At 41.9% G+C, this 19791-nt stretch overlaps 1 protein-coding gene across 3 annotated transcripts in view; it reads right to left on the reverse strand.

Annotated features, from left to right (window-relative positions):
* Nucleotides 1-16323, reverse strand: part of LOC124881991 (pleckstrin homology domain-containing family G member 3-like) — a 41200-nt gene extending 24877 nt beyond the window's left edge. Inside the window, exons 1-3 of one of the 3 annotated variants that reach the window (XM_047388038.1) lie at nucleotides 15522-16323; nucleotides 12363-12531; nucleotides 12160-12253 (exon numbers count right to left, since the gene is read on the reverse strand). In XM_047388038.1, coding sequence (XP_047243994.1) covers nucleotides 12160-12208 — 49 coding nt within the window. In that variant the 5' untranslated portion in view covers nucleotides 12209-12253; nucleotides 12363-12531; nucleotides 15522-16323. Of the gene's footprint in view, nucleotides 1-12159; nucleotides 12254-12362; nucleotides 12532-15391 lie in introns of all 3 variants that reach the window. The other 2 variants (XM_047388037.1, XM_047388039.1) reach the window with 2 other exon arrangements.
* Between the last annotated feature and the right edge of the window lie 3468 nt (nucleotides 16324-19791).

Below are 19791 nucleotides of genomic sequence, written 5' to 3' on the forward strand. Positions count from 1 at the left end.
TCTCAGTAGAAGGAACTCTGATGTTCTTCATCATGAAGATTCAGATGGTGAGATGGACCGTTAAATCCATCTTCAGAGTACTGAGATGAATCACAACAGTGTGTGAATGAAGGGGAACAACCAGACTGAATTTAAACATTAGATCTCGCCTTTCATTGGTGGATCTGGGTCACTCAGAGACCGTGTAGCTTTGTGATTGGTTCAGACAGCAATGCAAACAGTACAAAGTTCTCCTCTCCAGTGGTTGCTGGTTCCAATCACAGAGCTCAGACCTACAATTATGGTTAATGTTTACACAACTGTGTGTTTGGTTGAGCCCCACCTTCAGCTAACAGTCGCTCACAGATGTTATCAAATCTAATTTGGAGTGTCTGCACTTCAACAAATAACACTAACAGACCCGAACAGAACGCGCTGATGGAACCGGAGAACCTCCTGATGGAACTGGAAAACCCACCGGTCTCGATGGAAATATCATAAAATAAAATAATTAAGGGTCAAAGTTTACAGCTTTGCAAGTGATGCGTTTTGTGAACTTCCTGCAGGTTTTCAGGTGAATTCTTCAAGAAGATGCATGGATGAAGTTCATTGTTGTTCTACTTACCAGCAGGACCTGATTTCTTCTTTAACTGAAGGAAATCTGGAGATGAACCTTTATTGTTTTTCTCCATATGATCACAGCTTGGCCACCTCCTTTACAACTTTACCTCATGTTTCAATGAAAGAAATAAAACCTGACATACAGAGGGTCAAAAGTGTACACACCCCTAGTTATAGAGAGGTGTACACACCCCTAGTTATAGAGAGGTGTACACACCCCTAGTTATAGAGAGGTGTACACACCCCTAGTTATAGAGAGGTGTACACACCCCTAGTTATAGAGAGGTGTACACACCCCTAGTTATAGAGAGGTGTACACACCCCCTAGTTATAGAGAGGTGTACACACCCCTAGTTATAGAGAGGTGTACACACCCCTAGTTATAGAGAGGTGTACACACCCCTAGTTATAGAGAGGTGTACACACCCCTAGTTATAGAGAGGTGTACACACCCCTAGTTATAGAGAGGTGTACACACCCCCTAGTTATAGAGAGGTGTACACACCCCTAGTTATAGAGAGGTGTACACACCCCTAGTTATAGAGAGGTGTACACACCCCCTAGTTATAGAGAGGTGTACACACCCCTAGTTATAGAGAGGTGTACACACCCCTAGTTATAGAGAGGTGTACACACCCCTAGTTATAGAGAGGTGTACACACCCCTAGTTATAGAGAGGTGTACACACCCCTAGTTATAGAGAGGTGTACACACCCCTAGTTATAGAGAGGTGTACACACCCCTAGTTATAGAGAGGTGTACACACCCCTAGTTATAGAGAGGTGTACACACCCCTAGTTATAGAGAGGTGTACACACCCCTAGTTATAGAGAGGTGTACACACCCCTAGTTATAGAGAGGTGTACACACCCCTAGTTATAGAGAGGTGTACACACCCCCTAGTTATAGAGAGGTGTACACACCCCTAGTTATAGAGAGGTGTACACACCCCTAGTTATAGAGAGGTGTACACACCCCCTAGTTATAGAGAGGTGTACACACCCCCTAGTTATATGCCAGGTTTCTGTGTTGTAATAAATGAGACCATGGAGTACCTGGTCACAAAAGTTTGCCCACCCTGAAGTTAATACTCTGTAGAAGCACAAGTAAAACACAACAACTAACAAGAAATTGCTGCGTCTCCTTCAAAGTTACTGCTGGCTCCTTGGCAGCCAGCATGATCCCTTTCCATCTCGTCTTGTCTTGTCGTTCATTTTGGAAAAACATCCAGTTTTTGTGAGATTGCTCTTGTGTCGTTTTCTCTCCAGTTACTGATGACCATCTTCACGGTGCTATAATGTATAAAATGCTGTGGAAATTTGTTCCGTCCACCTGACTGATACCTCTGAGATCCTGTTGATGCTTTGGAACCTCACTACAGACGCTGGGTTTAAATAAAAGACACAAAAGGTCGAAGGTCATACAAACACAGGTTCCTGTTCTATCAATGCAACCCGTCTACGTTCATACCAGATGCAGTCCTGATTAAGTAAAGTCAATCAGGCAACTAGGATACCTTCGTGAGATATCCTTGGCACATGTAGGCAACCAGCTTCTCCATACGGTACGCCTGAAATACCGAGAAAGGACAGGTGGGAAAACGAGATTGATTGAGTAACTGTGAGGAAAATACCACTAAAACAGATTAACTTTATTTCAGGTTGATCGGAGTTACTGTAATTTATGGCAGGTGTGAACTGAAGAGGACTGAAGGCTAAAACTGAAACGGTTAACTTCAACTAGTTTAAAGGGTGAAGCACTAACCCAACCAGGTACTGCACTTTTAATGTTTTACATTTCCCACTGAGGAATGTGCTTGTTTTTCAGCTGAATTGTACTGAACATTTATCGCATTAAAAGGTGGAAAAAGGTTTGGAATGATTTACCATGGTCTCATTTTCTTGTTTGTTTAAGGCTCATAAGGCTGTAGGTTACCAAAACATTTTTATATCTGGGCAAATTCATACTTTGTATGCATAAAAAAGGAAACATACATGAAGACATGATCTGCCTTCGGGACAAACCCAGAGAGTAGATGTCCATCCAGACACAAACAAAAACGCTGCAGCAAACATGCAGTACAGGTGAGGAGGCTTCAAACAGGTGTGTTCAGATGGAGAATATCAGTCATGGTGCTGCTGATGGAACATAAACAAATTCGTCTGATAGTTGTCACCCTCCTCCTCCTCACCTCCCCTGCTGCTGTCAACCTATTACTTTACTTCCCGTCTGACCTACAGGAAGTTCTAAACTCTGCAGGAGGAACAGAGGGGGGCAGCTGGGGTCTATCACCGAGAACCACATGCTGTAGATAACATCTAAAGGTCAGAGATCCGTCAGGTTTGGATTCGCTGGGCGCATCAGAGAAGCAGGATGCTGTGTTTGAACTAGTCAGGTGAAGCATTTTAAAGGCTCTTCATCGTTTTAATGCACATCAGCAAACCTTAGCTGCTGCCACAGTTGTAATGTTGATGCAGGCCCAGGCTGCTGGTCTGCAAGTTTGTCTTGATCTGAGACCAACGTGTCATCATCTGTCTTTGCTAGACTGGGTTTGTTTGTCTGTGTAACGGAGCAACTCAGGGGGGCGGGGCGATGACCCGGAATAATGCACGACTGTTCTGAAGACACAACAGACCTCTTTAGCCTTGACGTGCCGTCATGAGGCAATGGCACAGAAACGATGTTTCTGTCTGTTCGAGTTTCACTAAAATAAGGACGACAAACATGGGGGCCCAGAATTTCTACCATTCCTGATACATCCAACTTCCCATTTCTGAAACTTTTCAGGAGGCTAGACAAGTTTATTGTTCAGAAACAAGACAATTTTAAGTGCTTTACATGACAAAAGAAGTACATTGCAGGAGCATTAAAAAGGAAAGAAAAGTTAGACTACAGGCTGAAATTAATAGTTTCTCCTTCTCTTTAATCAAACCCCCTGGAACCAGAAGACCTGATTGGTCTGGAAGGTTGATACAACAGCAATAGATCTTTAATATTATGGTACAAAGCCATTCAGTGACTTAGAAACTAACTCAGGTATTTTAAAGTCTATTCTCTGAGGTCCAGGGAACCAGTGGAAGGACTTTAGAACTGGGCTGATGTTCTCTACTTTCTAGGTTCTAGTGAGGACCAGGCAGCAGCTCCTGGATCAGCTGCAGCTGTCTGATGGATCTTTTAGACAGACTTGTGAAGAACCTGTTAGATGATCAATGCCTTTCAGCAGATAAATGCATAGATGAGTTTCTCCAGATCCTGCTGGTATATTAGTGCTTTAATCCTGGAAATGTTCTTCAGGTGTTAGAAGACTCTGGAGGTTCTGGTCTGAGTTTATCACTACACCCAGATTTCAGGCCTGGTCCGTGGTTTCTAGCTGTAGTAACTGAAGCTGTGTGCTGACTCCTCCTTTGGTCCAAAAATAATGACTTCAGTTTGTTTTTATTCAGTCAGTCAGTCAGTCATTTTCTACCAGTTATTCCATAGTGGGTCACGGGGAGCTGGTGCCTATCTCCAGCAGTCTCTGGGCGAGAGGCGGGGTCACCCTGGACAGGTCGCCAGTCCATCGCAGGGCAACACAAACAACCATGCACACACTCATTCATACACCTAAGGGCAATTTAGAGTGACCAATTAACCTAACAGACATGTCTTTGGACTGTGGGAGGAAGCCGGAGTACCCGGTGAGAACCCACGCATGCACGGGGAGAACATGCAAACTCCAGGCCGGGAATCGAACCCAGGACCTTCTCGCTGCAAGGCAACAGTGCTACCAACTGCACCACCGTGCAGCCCTTGTTTTTATTCAACTGAAGAAAATTATAATACATCCACTCATTGATTTGTTCCATGCATCGACCCAATGCTTGAATAGGTCACATGGTGACCCTGTAATGTAGAGCTGTGTGTCATCTGCATAGTTATGGTAACTTATCTTGTTGTGTGTTATGATCTGAGCTAGGGGGAGCATGTAGATGTTGAACATAAAGAACATGTTCCATAGGTTGGTATCAACACATGGTCCACACAAATATACAGCCAAGAGAACTCATCTCCAGATCAAGAAAATCTGTAAAAATGTGTAAAAAAGGATAGACAGGACGATACAATAAATCATTTGCAAATCAAGAATCTGGAAGCATTAGATTTAAATAAATGGATATATTTGGAAAAAGGAAGTCAAGATAAGCTAAAATATAAATATAGGTAAACAAAGCTCATAGGTATAAAGACAGGATCAACAACCCTTAAAGGTAAGCTAAACTAAATTAATTAAGAAGGGCTAAAATTAAGAAAACAAAAAACTATTAAAATTTGATAAATATTAAAAATTAGTTAAAACAAGATTAAGAAACTAAATTAAGCTAAAATTACCTAACTAAAGCTGAGCTAAATTAAACTATGATAAACTAAAGTAAACCAAAATAAGCTATGTTAAAAAAACAAGCACAGGATAAAACACATTAAATAAAGTTAACACTCCAATGTAGGCTAAGCTAAAATTTGTTAAAATAAGCCAAACAAAGCTATGACAAACTTTTAAAAGCTAAGGCTAACAAAACTAAGATAAGCTAAATAAACCGGAATAAGATAAACTAAACAGAGATAAGATCTGCCAGAGACAAACATAAGAGATGCTGACCTATGCTAGGATAAGCTGAAATAAAGCAAATAGAAGCTAAATGATGAAACAATTAACAAGATCGAGAATATCCTAAATTAAGACAGACCAATTCCAATTAAATGTAAAAATCAATCTAAATATGATTAGATGAACTAAGCTAATGTTAGCTAAACAATGCTAATGGGCCAAAATGAGGTACATAAATAAAACAGTTACAAGATTATTGTTCAGGACAGAAAAATGCAAATTAAAACAGAGTTCAAATGTTTAGCTAAGCTAAACTGCAATGAGCTAATCAATAAGTTAGATTAGACAGAAAATAGAGTAAGATGTGCTACGCTAAAGTAGCCCAAGCCCAAGATAAGCTAAACTCTGAGCTAGACAGGTAAATTAACTATAATACGGTAAATGCATACTAAAAACATTACAAATAAAAATAATGAACAAGGCTAAAATAGATATTTTCTGATTTTTTAATCATTCAGAATGTGAACTTATTGTTTATCACCATTGTGTTTAAGTCTAAGTATTTTTCTTATGAACCTGCAGACTCACCACATACAGAAAGTAACTGAATTCATCGTTTTTAGCTTTTAATTCCAGCGTTTTTTCAGCCAGAGTCCAGAGTGACTTCGACATAATCTGCTCAGCTGACTAACAGACAGGCTGCTGACAAACTGACCTCCACCCCTGTGCTCTGAGGAGATGTTAACGCAGGCGTAAGAGAACAGACACACATCTCAGGCATGTTCCAACATCTCTGAGACAAAACATCTGTTACGCAACCTGCATGTTTCTCTAGAGATGCTCATTGTACAGTCAGGGCTGCGGATGAACTAACGGTTAGATAATCTGACTTTCTGATAAGAAATCAGTCAACTCAGAAAGCCACAGAGCGCGGAAGATAAGCTTTTTATCCAAAGCCAAGCAAACAGGAAGGCATTAATAGGTGCATGAAGAGATGCATCAGTTCATGGTGGCGTGACTGATCTGGGATCAGGTGAGTCACAGCTGTAAAAACTGAGAAAGGTAACCAACCCTCCTCGTCTGAGGGAAGGAAGGGGAGGATTGAACCACAGATTCTTCGTGCCTGGAACGCCTCTTTCCGAGAACATTAACTCCTTGTTTCCACAGAGCTTTGAAAATCAGGAGCTGATCCGAGATCGGATCTGTGTCAAAAAAGACTGTGATCAACAGATTTTATCTGGGATCATCAGGGATATTAGGGATCCCTGTGACAGAACCTTTACATTGTAAGGGCCGTTTCAGTCTCCAGAGAGCTGAGAGAAAGTCAAAGCAACGTCTTCACTGCTGTGTTTAATCTGTCCTAATGAGGATGAACCTGCGAGCTAATCCACAACACAGAACCGACCTGCTCAGATTAACAACAACATAACAGCCTGAGTGGACTTATCAGCCGCTTTGTCTCCAGCAGCTGATCCAAACAGCAGTGACACAGAGGTTCTGTGCATGGAAACCAGCACAACACCAGGGACCTGATGCAAATAAAGTCAAATAACACCTCAAAGCAGAATGACCAGGTACCAGAACTGAAGTAAGAAACAGAAAACAAAAGTATTCGTTAACCTTTGGCTTTTTAATATGTGCCACAGAAATATGACTAATATCCTGTATTTTATTTGGGTTTATGTGACAAACCAACTTAAGGTAGAGAATAACTGTGATTAAAAGGAAAATAATTGATTTATTTAATCTTTTTTACGATTTAAAACCTGAAAAGTGCGGTGTGCATTTGTAGTCAGCATGCCCCTTGTGCCGATACCCCTAAATTAAATCTAGTGCAAGAACCGGCCTTCAGAAGTCATATAAATAGTAAAGAGAGTCTACCTGTGAACATGTGAAAGAAGGTGCTCTGGTCAGATGAAACAAATACTGTATGTTTCTGGCCTCACACACCATCCCCACAGCGAAACACGGTCCGTCCTGGCAGAAAACCTGCTACAGAAGAACTGAGGCTGGGGTGGAGGTTCACCTTCCAGCAGGAGAACCACCCTGAACATGCAGCCTGAGATACAATGGATGGTTTAGATCAAAGCTTATTTGTGTGTTAGAATGGCCTAGTCAAAGTTCAAACCTAAATCCAACTGAGAATATATGGTCACACTTGAAAGCTGATGTTCACAGATGTTCCCCATCCAGTCTGACTGTGCTTCAGCTGTTTAACAAAGAAGAATGGGCAAAATTGTCAGTGGAGACAAACCCCAAAAGACCTGCAGCTGGAATCTGGTACATTTTTTCTTCCCCTTCAGCATCATGCTCTACTTTGTGTTGGTCTGCTGATAAACTTCTCACAAAATACACTGACGTTCAAGGTTTTAATGTGAAATAAGTTCAATGCGTATGAATACTGTTGCAAGGCCCTGTGTCCAGGTATCTGGTTGACCTTTCCAGGACTTTCAAACACAGCTCTAGCTTTGGTCAGGGATGTCCTCTTGCTCTTGTTTTTCATGCAACACAAGCAAAAATATGCAAACTGCAGCTACACCAAAAATGTCTCTACAGTTTGAATGACTGTAACATTTCTTACGACGACACTTTAGGTTTTTTTTATAGATATTGGGAAAATTTATATTAAATTCAATAAAAAATTGGTCAGAGAAAATGGAAACGAACCGGAGAAAAGGCCAAATCAGACCACGTAAACCATTGAAGGCCAGTCTAAACCATAAAAACTAAAACTTGCACGTGTTGCCGTGGTGATGACAAAGCAGTGACATCACACCACCTAACTTATATAACACAATCACACTCAGGCGGCTCCCATGGTGATTAAGAGTCATGTGGCCTGAGCTTAGCTTCAGCAACCGACAGCCAGAGAAGAAAATCAGTTTCCAATAATCAGATCAATAACTCGTTAGAGACTGTTTCTATGGCAACAGCTCCATTCAGAGCCAAGACCTCCTGCTGATCAAAGACCCCCTTCCAGCAACGCTGAGCCCAGAAAAACACAGCATTTCAGCAGGAGTCTTTGTTGTATCACTGCAGACGTGAACCTCCTCCCGCATGTTTCCTGCTGCAGAAAGCTCTGAGCTGAAGCTGCTTCTACGAGTTTTAATTGGACCAGAACCAGCTGAAAGCAGCAGAAAGCCAGGGCTTTAACAGCCAACATGCAGCAGGTTGAGCTCACCTGAAGAAGCTACAGTTTGATATTTCCTCCCAGGAAACATCTGAAGCTTGAGCAGAAGCTTACCTTGAAAAGGAGAACCACACTGAAACCGGTCCCAGGACTGTTCGGATCTGACCCTCCTCGGTTCTGTTCAGACTAAATGAATTCACCTGACGAACTGACAGGAGGGGGCGGGGCTTAATCCAATTAGGCTCAAAGTGCTGGTGAGAGCGTGACGCCACCTGCAGCTCAACATCTAAACCCAAACCTGGATCTGTCCTCCGTTTTCCCTCCTGGAACTTTCGCACGTTTTGTCACATTCCAACCACATACCCCAGTGTATTTTATTGGGATTTTATGTGACAGAACTACACTAAGTGGTGCATCACTATAAAGTGGAAATAAAATGACTTAATGAATTAATAAATATCTGAAAAGTGTGGCATGCACCTGTATTTAGTCTCCTTTACTCAGATACCTCTAAATAAAATTCATTGCAACCAACGGTCTTCACTAGTCACTAACTCAGCTGAATTTAGATCCTGACTTTGACTAGACCTTTCCATCATATGAATATGCTTTGATCTTAATCATCCGATAGTATCACCAGCTCGATGTTTAGGGCGGTTGTTCTGCTGAACCTCTTGAACCTTCACTCCAGTCTCAAGTCTTCTGCAGCCTCTAACAGGATTTGTTCCAGGGTTTTTCGTGGTTTACCTCCATCCATCTTCCCAACAACTGACCAGCCTCCCTCTCCCACAGCATGATGCTGCCACCGCACAAAAAGATGTCAAGTAGCAAAACGTGAACAATCTTTTACAGGACACCACCAGTTCCATTTATGGTGTTTTTCCTCCTTCATGTTTCATTAAGGTGCCTTTAAATGTTTACCACGAGTCACACACCTCCCTCACACACCTGCAGGTGCGGCGTCCGCCTCAGCTGTAAACACTCGCTCTTTGTCTGGCAGACGGTTCAGACAGATGTGAGCGCGGCCGGTTCCCTCCACCAGCCGGAATAAAAAGGCCGTTCTCATCCGCACATCGAGAGCAACAAAGACTGATCTGTGATCAGTTCAGTCTGCAGAGGAGCCACGTATCCTGGATCTGAGGCGGGGAAAGTCCCACATGGAGGAACCTTGGATGTAAAGCTTCACATTTCAATCATATGATCTTCCCAAGAGGGAGCCGTCAAGTTTCTAACCCTGAATTAAGACAACTAGAGACAGAATAACCAACTAAAACAAATACATAAAGGCCTGCATGCATAAAACAGAACCAAGCAGAAACTCGACACCTCAGAGTCTAAGATGTTCAAGTCCAGTCCTCCAGAGCTGCTATCCTGCCACGTTGCTATCCTGCTCCAACACACCTGAACCCCCACATCAACATGTCAGTCAGCTCTGCAGAGGCCTGACAAGGAGCCATTCAATTGATTCAGGTGTGTTGGAGAAGATGCAGGACAGTAGCTCAGGAGGTCTGAAGTTCTCCAGAGCAGCAGAGTTAGGACCAGAACAAACATTTCATTTCTCTGCTGAAGCATCAGTAGCAGCTGGAGTCTTTGTACCAACTTTGAGCGGATCCCCTCACCTTTTCATTCTCACCTGGTTGCTTTTTAAAAACCTGTGAGTCATTTCCAGTTTCACGACGTGTGTTTGAAGAGTGTTGCGATAAATAGGCTTAATGAGTAAATGATGGGCTGGATATATCTGAGGTACGGTACTGATCAGTGGTTAGGAGTTGTTATCAGGAGGATTTCCTGCTGCGTTCACGCCTGGTTTCACTCACCGCCACGGCTTTTACAACATTCTGGTCTCCATCCAACCATTATCTCAGTCACACACACACACACACACACCTACACACACACACACACACACACACACACACACACACACACACACACACACACACACACACACACACACACACATACACACACACACACACACACCTACACACACACACACACACACACCTACACACACACACACACACATACACACACACACACACACACACACACCTACACACACACACACACACATACACACACACACACACACACACACACCTACACACACACACACACACACACACACACACACACACACACACACACACACACACACACACACACACACACACACACACACACACACACACACACACACACACACACACACACCTACACACACACACCTACACACACACACACACACACACACACACACACACACACATACACACACACACACACCTACACACACACACACACACACACACCTACACACACACACACACACACATACACATACACACACACACACACACCTACACACACACACACACACATACACACACACACACACACATACACATACACACACACACACACCTACACACACACACACACATACACACACACACATACACACACACACACACACATACACACACACACACCTACACACACACACACACACACACACATACACACACACACATACACACACACACCTACACACATACACACACACACCTACACACACACACATACACACACACACATACACACACACACACACACACACATACACACACACACACACACACACACACACACACACACACAAATATTTAACAACAGTTAATTAGCCTGCAGACAAAAAACCTGCTGGCGTCAAAATCAACAAAGTTCTAGTTAAACTCGCTTTAACGTTGCTCTTATAAATTCCTCTGACAAACTCACATTAAAGACAACAGAACAGAGACGACAGCATTTGAAACAGTCCAAATGATAACCCCGTCTTCGGAACCCAAACCGACAGAACAATGACAGGTCCAATCACAATTCAATCAGGGGACAAATCATCTCTTTGGTTCAGATCATGAAGATGAAGCGGCCTAAAGAATATTGATAAGTTTTGGTTGTTGCAGCTGCAGAACTGCAGTAAAACAGAGTTTCTGCATCCATCTAATTCACAAAGTCTCTGCAAAGAGAGATTTGCAGCTCAGATTCCACCGCCAAGAACATCGCTCTGACTACATGCAGTTTGTATCTGCATCACATGCATGCAACTGGAGGAAAACTGAACAGAATAGAATAAAATCAAATACAAAGAAGCACCTGTTGCTGTTCTTTATTCAGAAGATAAAGATTTATCAGAAAGGATTGCTGGTAAACTGAACTCATATCATGCTTCTGTAAATAAGACCAATGCAAATGACTCGACAAACGTCGAATCATCACCGTCTAATCTAAGGAAATGCATTCATACATACGCTAGATTCAATCGTTTCACATCTGTTAAGACATGGAGTTTGTTGCCAGGATACATATTTCTCTTCAGTCTGTCTAACGAAAGCTAAGGATCATATTCATAATGTAAAACCAAGAGAACTGTAACCTAACGCAAACTTTTGGCATCAGTCTGTCTCTGTTGTCCGCCTGCAGCTTGTGCAGGATTCTACTGCCAGACTTTTACTGGTACCAGTAAACGAGCCAGTACCACTGCTGTGTTAGTGTCTCTTCACTGGCTGCCTGATAAATATTGCATTGATTTTAAAGCCTCCGATTTGGCCCTGTTCTAGTTCTAGATCACTGAGATGATCTGAAGAGCCACTCCTGGATGTTCCTTGTCACAGACTGGTCCGTAAAAGCAACCGGGCCTCTGCTGTAGCAGTACCAGAACTGTGGAGCGATCTTTCACTTTAACCCAGTGTGCCTCCTTCACTGAGGTATTTCAATCCCAACTTAAGACACAATAACTATCCCAGACTGATTTAGATGAAGAGGAGGAGGCTTTTCTTACCTTCACCCATTGGGATGTGAGACGGGGAGCTGTGGGATCCTTCAGGCATCACCTGTCTTCCATAAACAGACACGCTGAAGGGAGAACTGAGGATCTGAAACAAACAAAACCGCTGAGAGTGAGCCCTGATGATGATAATGAAGACCTGACCTTGTGGCCACTACCCTGAAGCATCTCCATTTCGCAAAAACTGCAGAATCTACCTGTGCAGCAGGTGAGAGTGGTCACATGATCGGCTTCAAAGGTGAAGGCAAAACAGCAGACTGGAGCAGGACGGAGGATGAAGAACCGGACCAGCGAGTCTGTTTACAGTTTATCCTCTGAAACTGTGAGAGCTGCTGAATCTCTCCGATCAGAACAAAAACAGAAGACCTGAGCGGATTCATATGAATCAAATCACCTTTAATTATAACTTTTCCTTCCTGGAACGTCACTGAAAAATGTCTTCTGAAACTGGATAGGACTTTTTTTTTTACGTTGCACAGTTTAAAAACACAAACACTTTGAATAAAACTGCTGAGTTTATGTTTCACACTAACACAATAACCCAATGTCTGAAAACACTGAATCGCTGCATCACAGAGATGCTGCAAATAGGTAATTAACAGCCAAAATGAAATGATCTTCTTTCATTTGTCTGGTTTTCTCTCATTCTTTGCTTTTTCTGATTTATTTTTCCTCTTTTTCTTTTCATTTAAACATGTTCCTCGTTCAGCCTTCTATTGGTTTATGTTCTGCGTTGGTCCATTTCATTTCTTTTAATTCCCCATTCTCCAACACATTTTATAAATACATTAGACTTTAAACTAATAAAATGTCTTAAATTGCACGGAAATCATCTGCAGGACAACAAATCAACATGAACAGCAACTCCTGACAGACACAAATTCCCTGGACTCAGTGAAATGTAAGGAACGTCTCACTATCAAAGCGTGGAGACAACCGAACTAGAATTTAAATGTAAAGAAGATGAAAAATGGACAAAGTTACTGTTCAGGTTGAACAGAAGACGAAATATGACATTTTTTGCTTGGCCAAAACTAATTGGATGCATCTGTGACTTCCTCCAGCATCCATAAATTCACTTTTTAGACTTATGTAATAACTTTATAATAATCTTATGTCTTTAAACCAACACGTCCAGAGACGTTATTAGACTCAGCAGTTAGGTCACAGTCTCATGAAGCTTGATTCAGAAATGAAAACTTTGAGGCTGACCTTAACTCAGACTCATATCAAAGCATCTCGTTTAATATGCTTGGCTTCTCCTGTGCATGATGCTGAGAAAAGATGAAGACGAACTTCTACTAATGCTTCAACACCACTGGGTTCGTGCACCAGCTTCATGGCAATTCTTAAAATATTCAAGAAGCATATTTCCAGAATTCTGTCAATGTTTAAAGTATATAAACAACACTTCAGGAGGAATTCATAGTGAATATTTGTTACAAAGGATTAAAATTGCAACCTCCAAAAACCCAGACATGAAATGAGGAAGATGGATGGATGGATGGATGGACGGACGGACGGACGGATGGACGGACGGACGGACGGATGGATGGATGGATGTGTAGATGGATGGATGGATGGATGTGTAGACGGACGGACGGATGGATGGATGGATGTGTAGATGGACGGATGGATGGATGGATGGATGGATGGATGGATGGATGGATGGATGGATGTGTAGATGGATGGATGGATGGATGGATGGACGGATGGATGGATGGATGGATGGATGGATGGATGGACGAACGGATGGATGGACGGATGGACGGATGGATGGATGGATGGACGGATGGATGGATGGATGGATGGATGGATGGACGGACGGATGGATGGATGGATGTGTAGATGGATGGATGGATGGATGGATGGACGGATGGATGGATGGATGGATGGATGGATGGATGGATGGACGAACGGATGGATGGACGGATGGACGGATGGATGGATGGATGGACGGATGGATGGATGGATGGATGGATGGATGGATGTGTAGATGGATGGATGGATGGATGGACGGACGGACGGATGGATGGATGGATGGACGAACGGATGGATGGACGGATGGATGGACGGACGGACGGATGGATGGATGGATGGATGGACGGATGGATGGATGGATGGATGGATGGATGGATGGATTGATGGATGGATGGATGGATGGACGGATGGATGGACGGATGGATGGATGGACGGATGGATGGATGGATGGATGGATGGATGGATGTGTAGATGGATGGATGGATGGATGGATGGACGGACGGACGGACGGATGGATGGATGGATGGATGGATGGATGGACGAACGGATGGATGGACGGATGGATGGACGGACGGACGGATGGATGGATGGATGGATGGATGGATGGACGGATGGATGGATGGATGGATGGATGGATGGATGGATGGATGGACGGATGGATGGAGTTGGAATGTAAAATGAAGTCTGAATATAAAAGATTATCCATGCTCTGTTTCCTTTTACCGTACTTATTAAAACCCTGAAAACTGTTGTATTAATTAATTCTGACTGAGCATGCTCAGATTGCAACACATCAGATTACAGGTTACCGTGGCAACACTTCACAAATTAGACCGTCTTAATAGAAGTTCAATGATTTTAAAATTTACGTGGCTTTAAGATTTAAAAAGAAATCTTCCAAAGAACTGAATTCAATGCACGAACATCCGTTTTCAAACTCCCCATTTTGTGGTTTTTCACGTTTCTCCGCAGCCATGAAAACATCATCATGTCTCTTCACATATTCATCTGAAACTACTCGAAAATCTGTTATTTTCGTCTTCTCAAATGTTCACTAAACAGCGGCCTAATCTGATCAAACCCGAGGAATTTGTTCCCATTTGACTGCTGCGGCTCGGCGCTGCGCTGAAGTAATTTAGCAGCAAGAGGACCAAACAAATTAGGAAAAATGACTAAATACAAGCTCGCTTAAAATCAAAACCCTTGCCGAATGAAAAGGTTGTTATTTTTGATCCGAACATAATCCTAATATTTACCATGTGATGATTATTTCTAGGGAAAAATCACGAGTTTCTAAATAACCAGTTTTCTTAAGAAAGTCCTCTATGGACCATCCGGGACCAGGGGAGCCCCACCTACCATCACCGGCTCAGATTTGAACTCGCAGAGATTCAGAGAAACTTGAAAGTTTGCTAAGCTGAAACCGAACAGAACCCTCGGTTCTGGTTCAGACCCAATGACTTACTTGTGTGAGGGGAACGGGTCTAGTTGCGTGTGACAGCCCCGGGCTGAGCCGCGCACGCCTCGAACCCAGAACCGGAACCCAGACCACAGACCCCGCGACACGGGACGTAAAGCAGAAGATGTGGACTCACCTGAGCGGCTCATGAACGGACTGAGAAAAATCCACGCAGTTTCTGCTGCAGCTTTAAAACTCAAACTAAACTGTTTCCTCAAAGTCCGAGGGCTACCCACCACTGCGCATGCGTCGCATTTAAAACGCTGAGAAATAGAGAAAAGATGAATGAGCTGTCCTACTGTGAGCCCAGAGGTTCCTGGACCAGAACCGGGACTGGAACGGATTTAAATACATCTATATGTATAAATATTTTAATATTAGCTGGAAAAAAAAACATCCGCAGGATTGGTCAACCAGTAGAGGGCAACAGAGATTTACAAGACTTGGAAAATATTCAGCGGACTGAGTTGGGATCTTTTTTGGAAGGTGTGTGTCCCATTTTACTTGGACTAAAAGTCAAACATGGTGGCGGTAGTGTGATGCTCTGGGGCTGCCTTGTTGCTTCAGGACCTGGAGGACTTGCTGTTATTGATGGAACCATGAATTCTGCTCTATTAGAAAATCCTAAAGGAGAATGACTCACCATCAGTTTGGGATGCAGCAGAACAATGATTCAAAACAAGCCAGCAAGACAACCTGTCAATGTCTAAAGAAACAAAATCAAGATTTAGGAATGGAGGAATGGCCTAGTCAAAGCTCAGATCTTAATCTGATTGAGATGCTGTGATCTGACCTAATTTACCAAGCAGTGGGTCATTATTCTCTCACAGTGATGTTAAACATTTAAATAGTTTTTCACAACACAGGTTATCTCCTAGTTGTAATTAAAGATGAAACTCTCATGCATGGTTCTGGTTGATATCGATTCTGTTTACTTTAAGGTATGTTCCGACACATAAATCAATAAAAATTTGCAGCAGGTTTCTTGTCAGAGGTATTTGTGAATAAAATAAAAACAAAACTTAAAAAATAAGATCACAAATAATAAAAAGAGCATAACAGCAAATAAATAGAATTAAAACTACATTTAATTGAAACAGCTGCTATAAAGGTTAGTTTATAGTAACACAAAAGAAATACATACGCAGTAAATATTATTACTGAAAATCAATAGACAACTTAACTTAAAGTCAGATTAGACAACAGCTATAGTTAATTTAGGACAAGGAAAAACAATGAACCAAAAGCCAAACCAAACATATTTCTGCTTTTAAAAACATCAGGGGTCTCTGCTGCCCTCAGGCCTGCAGGGAAGCTGCTCCACAGCTGAAAATGATCCCTCAGAGCCGGGGCTTGTTCCTACTTTGGCTTTTATCAGAAGGCCTGATGGATTTGGATGGTTTCTATGATACATATCCAAGATCATTAATGGCATTAAAAACCATTCAAATAGTTTTAAAATCTATTCTAAAATATTCAGGTAACCAGTGCAGAGACATGATATGGGCTCGGGTTCTGGTTGTTCCGCTGAAGCTGTAAATGAGCTTTAATCAAGGAAGCAGAACTTAACTGTCATCTGTTCTGTGAGTTCTGAAAGCATGTCTCTGCATTGGACCCAGAGAGAAACAATTGATCTCAACACAAAAAATATTTCATTTATATTTCTATTGGGAGAAAACAGAGTTTTTTAATTGGCTCTGAAGGGTTCATTCCCACAGTTCAGAGTTCTACTGCGATGCATAAGTTCACTGTATCCTAAAATGCTGTAATAGTGGTTTGGCATGTTTTCACTTGTTTCTCACATGTCGACTGTCCGGTTGTACGATTTGAAATGTCCGTCAGTCTGGTGGGACTTGGAAATCCTCTTAAAATGGTTGAGAACCACTGCAGAAATGGAAGATATGAAATGAAACTGATTGCTATCTCAGGTAATTAACCCAAAATGCCTCATTTTCCTAATTTATTTATCTTTAAAGTTCTGTTTAAATGAGGTTAAAAGTTGAAACTGTGGTAATTTTTTGTTTATGTGACTAAATGTAGCCGTAAAATGAAGTAAAACATATTTTGTTTGTTTGTATGCGTTTCCCCGTAATTTCTTGGAAAAATAGATGTTCCTGTCTCCTCCTGCCCTGATGAGGGTTACTCCAAGCTTCACTCTGACTACTCTCTAACCTGCAGCAGAACTGACCTGCTTTACCACCTGCCTCCTGCTGCTGGACATTAAGAAGCTCAGCAACATCTCCATGTTCTACTTGTAGAAGCACGTGAACAGCCTTTATATTCTGCAGACGCTGCAGTTGGATCTCATGGCTCAAAAGCAGCAGAAACAGTGAACAGAAAGTTGCACAACATTAACCGACATCAGACGAGGGACGAGTCTCAGCTTGTCTGAGAACAAAGACACAAACACAGAGGTTTCAGCTTTGAAACCGGTTGGCTGCCAACTCCTTTCAAAATAAAACCCCCATGGTCAACAAAGACTTTGGGCTCCTTGACAAAAACTGCTTAATTAAAAGAAAATAACTAAACTGGCTAAATATTGAGAAATCAGACAAAGAAATATGGGGGTTTGAAGTAAAAATGAACAAGTCATCAGCATAACGTGAAACTTTTTGTTCAGTGTGACTTCTCTGAATGTACTCAAGGATTTCATGGTGGAGGAGGAATATTGGCAAGAGTTCGAGAGCTAAATTAGAAGGTGGACTATAATTAGAAGTTGCTGTGTAGGGTCGCTTTAAGGTGGAAAGGTTTTTGTTAATCATACGTGTAAACTGAGGCAACAGGGAAGAGATACAAGTACTTAACGTATGAAATACAGGCAGCTCCTGGTGAAGATGTGTAAGAAGCCTTAAAATAAATTCATCTTTAATGGCAGGAGAATCAATTCTGAAAAAAGTATTTAGTTTTTCTTTTCATTGTCGGTGGCACTATTTCCAGTAGCTTTAACTGTTCCTTTAAACTAAATACAATTGAAGTCACTTTTAATGTACACTTTACTTTGTTTTAGTGTGTCTAATTAATAATCCACTAATTTCAGTTTCTCTAATCTATAAAAATGACATAAATGCAGGGGCCCATTTCTTAAGCACTCTTCAAAATAGGAAAAACAAGTGAACAGGACATTCAACCCAGCACAGGGCTCTTCAATCTGTGGCTCCGGACCCACAAGTGGCTTTTTGGATCTTCCACAGTGGCTCTAAATAGCTTTGGCTAAAAAGATAAGGAAGGAACTAATGTTTTTAAATATAGATGGAACAAACACAAGTTTAGCAGTTTTTCCACTGAATAATTGCACAGAATTTTCACAACAGAATGACACTAAATGTAGCAGAAATATTTTTTAGATCTATTTTTCTTATTTGGTTGGAAACTATGTGCTTTATTTACATTATTTTTCACAAATATCAACATTCTATAGAAGAAAATGTACCCATCCTCTTTTTGCTTTTACCTTTATTTTAAAACCTAAAAAATAGAAATAAATTGGTGTTCCTTGAAAAAATCCTTGAAAAAGTTTTATTTAGCTGGACTGAGGGCAAAAACATAAAGGTTGCCGACCACTGGACTATCAGATGTGTGTCTATCTTCATAATGGTCATCAGACAATGGCTTCAGGAAAGCAGATACTTACCGGAACTTCATTTCTTTAGCAAAGCAAATTTCACAGCGTGAATCAACTGGATCTCTTGCAAACAAGCCTGGACAAGGATGAAATGTTATCTTGGTACCATCCCTACTGAGCAGGATGGGAAGGACGGGTGAGGGGGGTAAAAACATCTAGAGCAAATATTGGCATCTTGGGGTCACAGAGTCTCCATAGCAACCATTAGATGTGATCTACATGTTACCAGAATATAGCCTTTTCTTTCCTACCATCACAGACATAAACAAGCAGTGTGCTGAACTCTGCTAGGTCAACAACTGGAACCACGTGTTCAGTCAGACTAACACTCCAGGTGGGTCTGCTGTGAAATTAATGATGAATGAGTAGGAAAGCCCCTGTTAAGAATGGTGGAGGTTCTGTGATGCTGTGGGCCCATTATTCTTCCAAAGGCCCTGGGACTCTTTGAGCATGTGCCATCATAAAATATCATAAAATCTATTCACAGAGAACTCTGAGACTAAAAGTAGCTCCTAGTGACATCATTCTAAGAAGTTATTCATGAAGCATCTGAGGTCTTCAGAGAGCTCCTAACGTGAGGAGATGTTCAGAGCAGTGAGGAGGACCTTTAGTGAACCTAAGAGTGTCTGAAGCAGAGAAGATGGAGGAAAGACAGAGAGAAAGGAGAGATCTTCTCCTCCAATGAACAACAGTGAATGAATAAAACGCTACCAGCTCCATGGTGCAGAGATCCACCTCCTAAACAGTCGAGTCAATGAGAACAGAAACTTCTAGAACAATCATA

This window comes from Girardinichthys multiradiatus, chromosome 15 (assembly GCF_021462225.1).
Source record: "Girardinichthys multiradiatus isolate DD_20200921_A chromosome 15, DD_fGirMul_XY1, whole genome shotgun sequence".
Classification (NCBI taxonomy): domain Eukaryota; kingdom Metazoa; phylum Chordata; class Actinopteri; order Cyprinodontiformes; family Goodeidae; genus Girardinichthys; species Girardinichthys multiradiatus.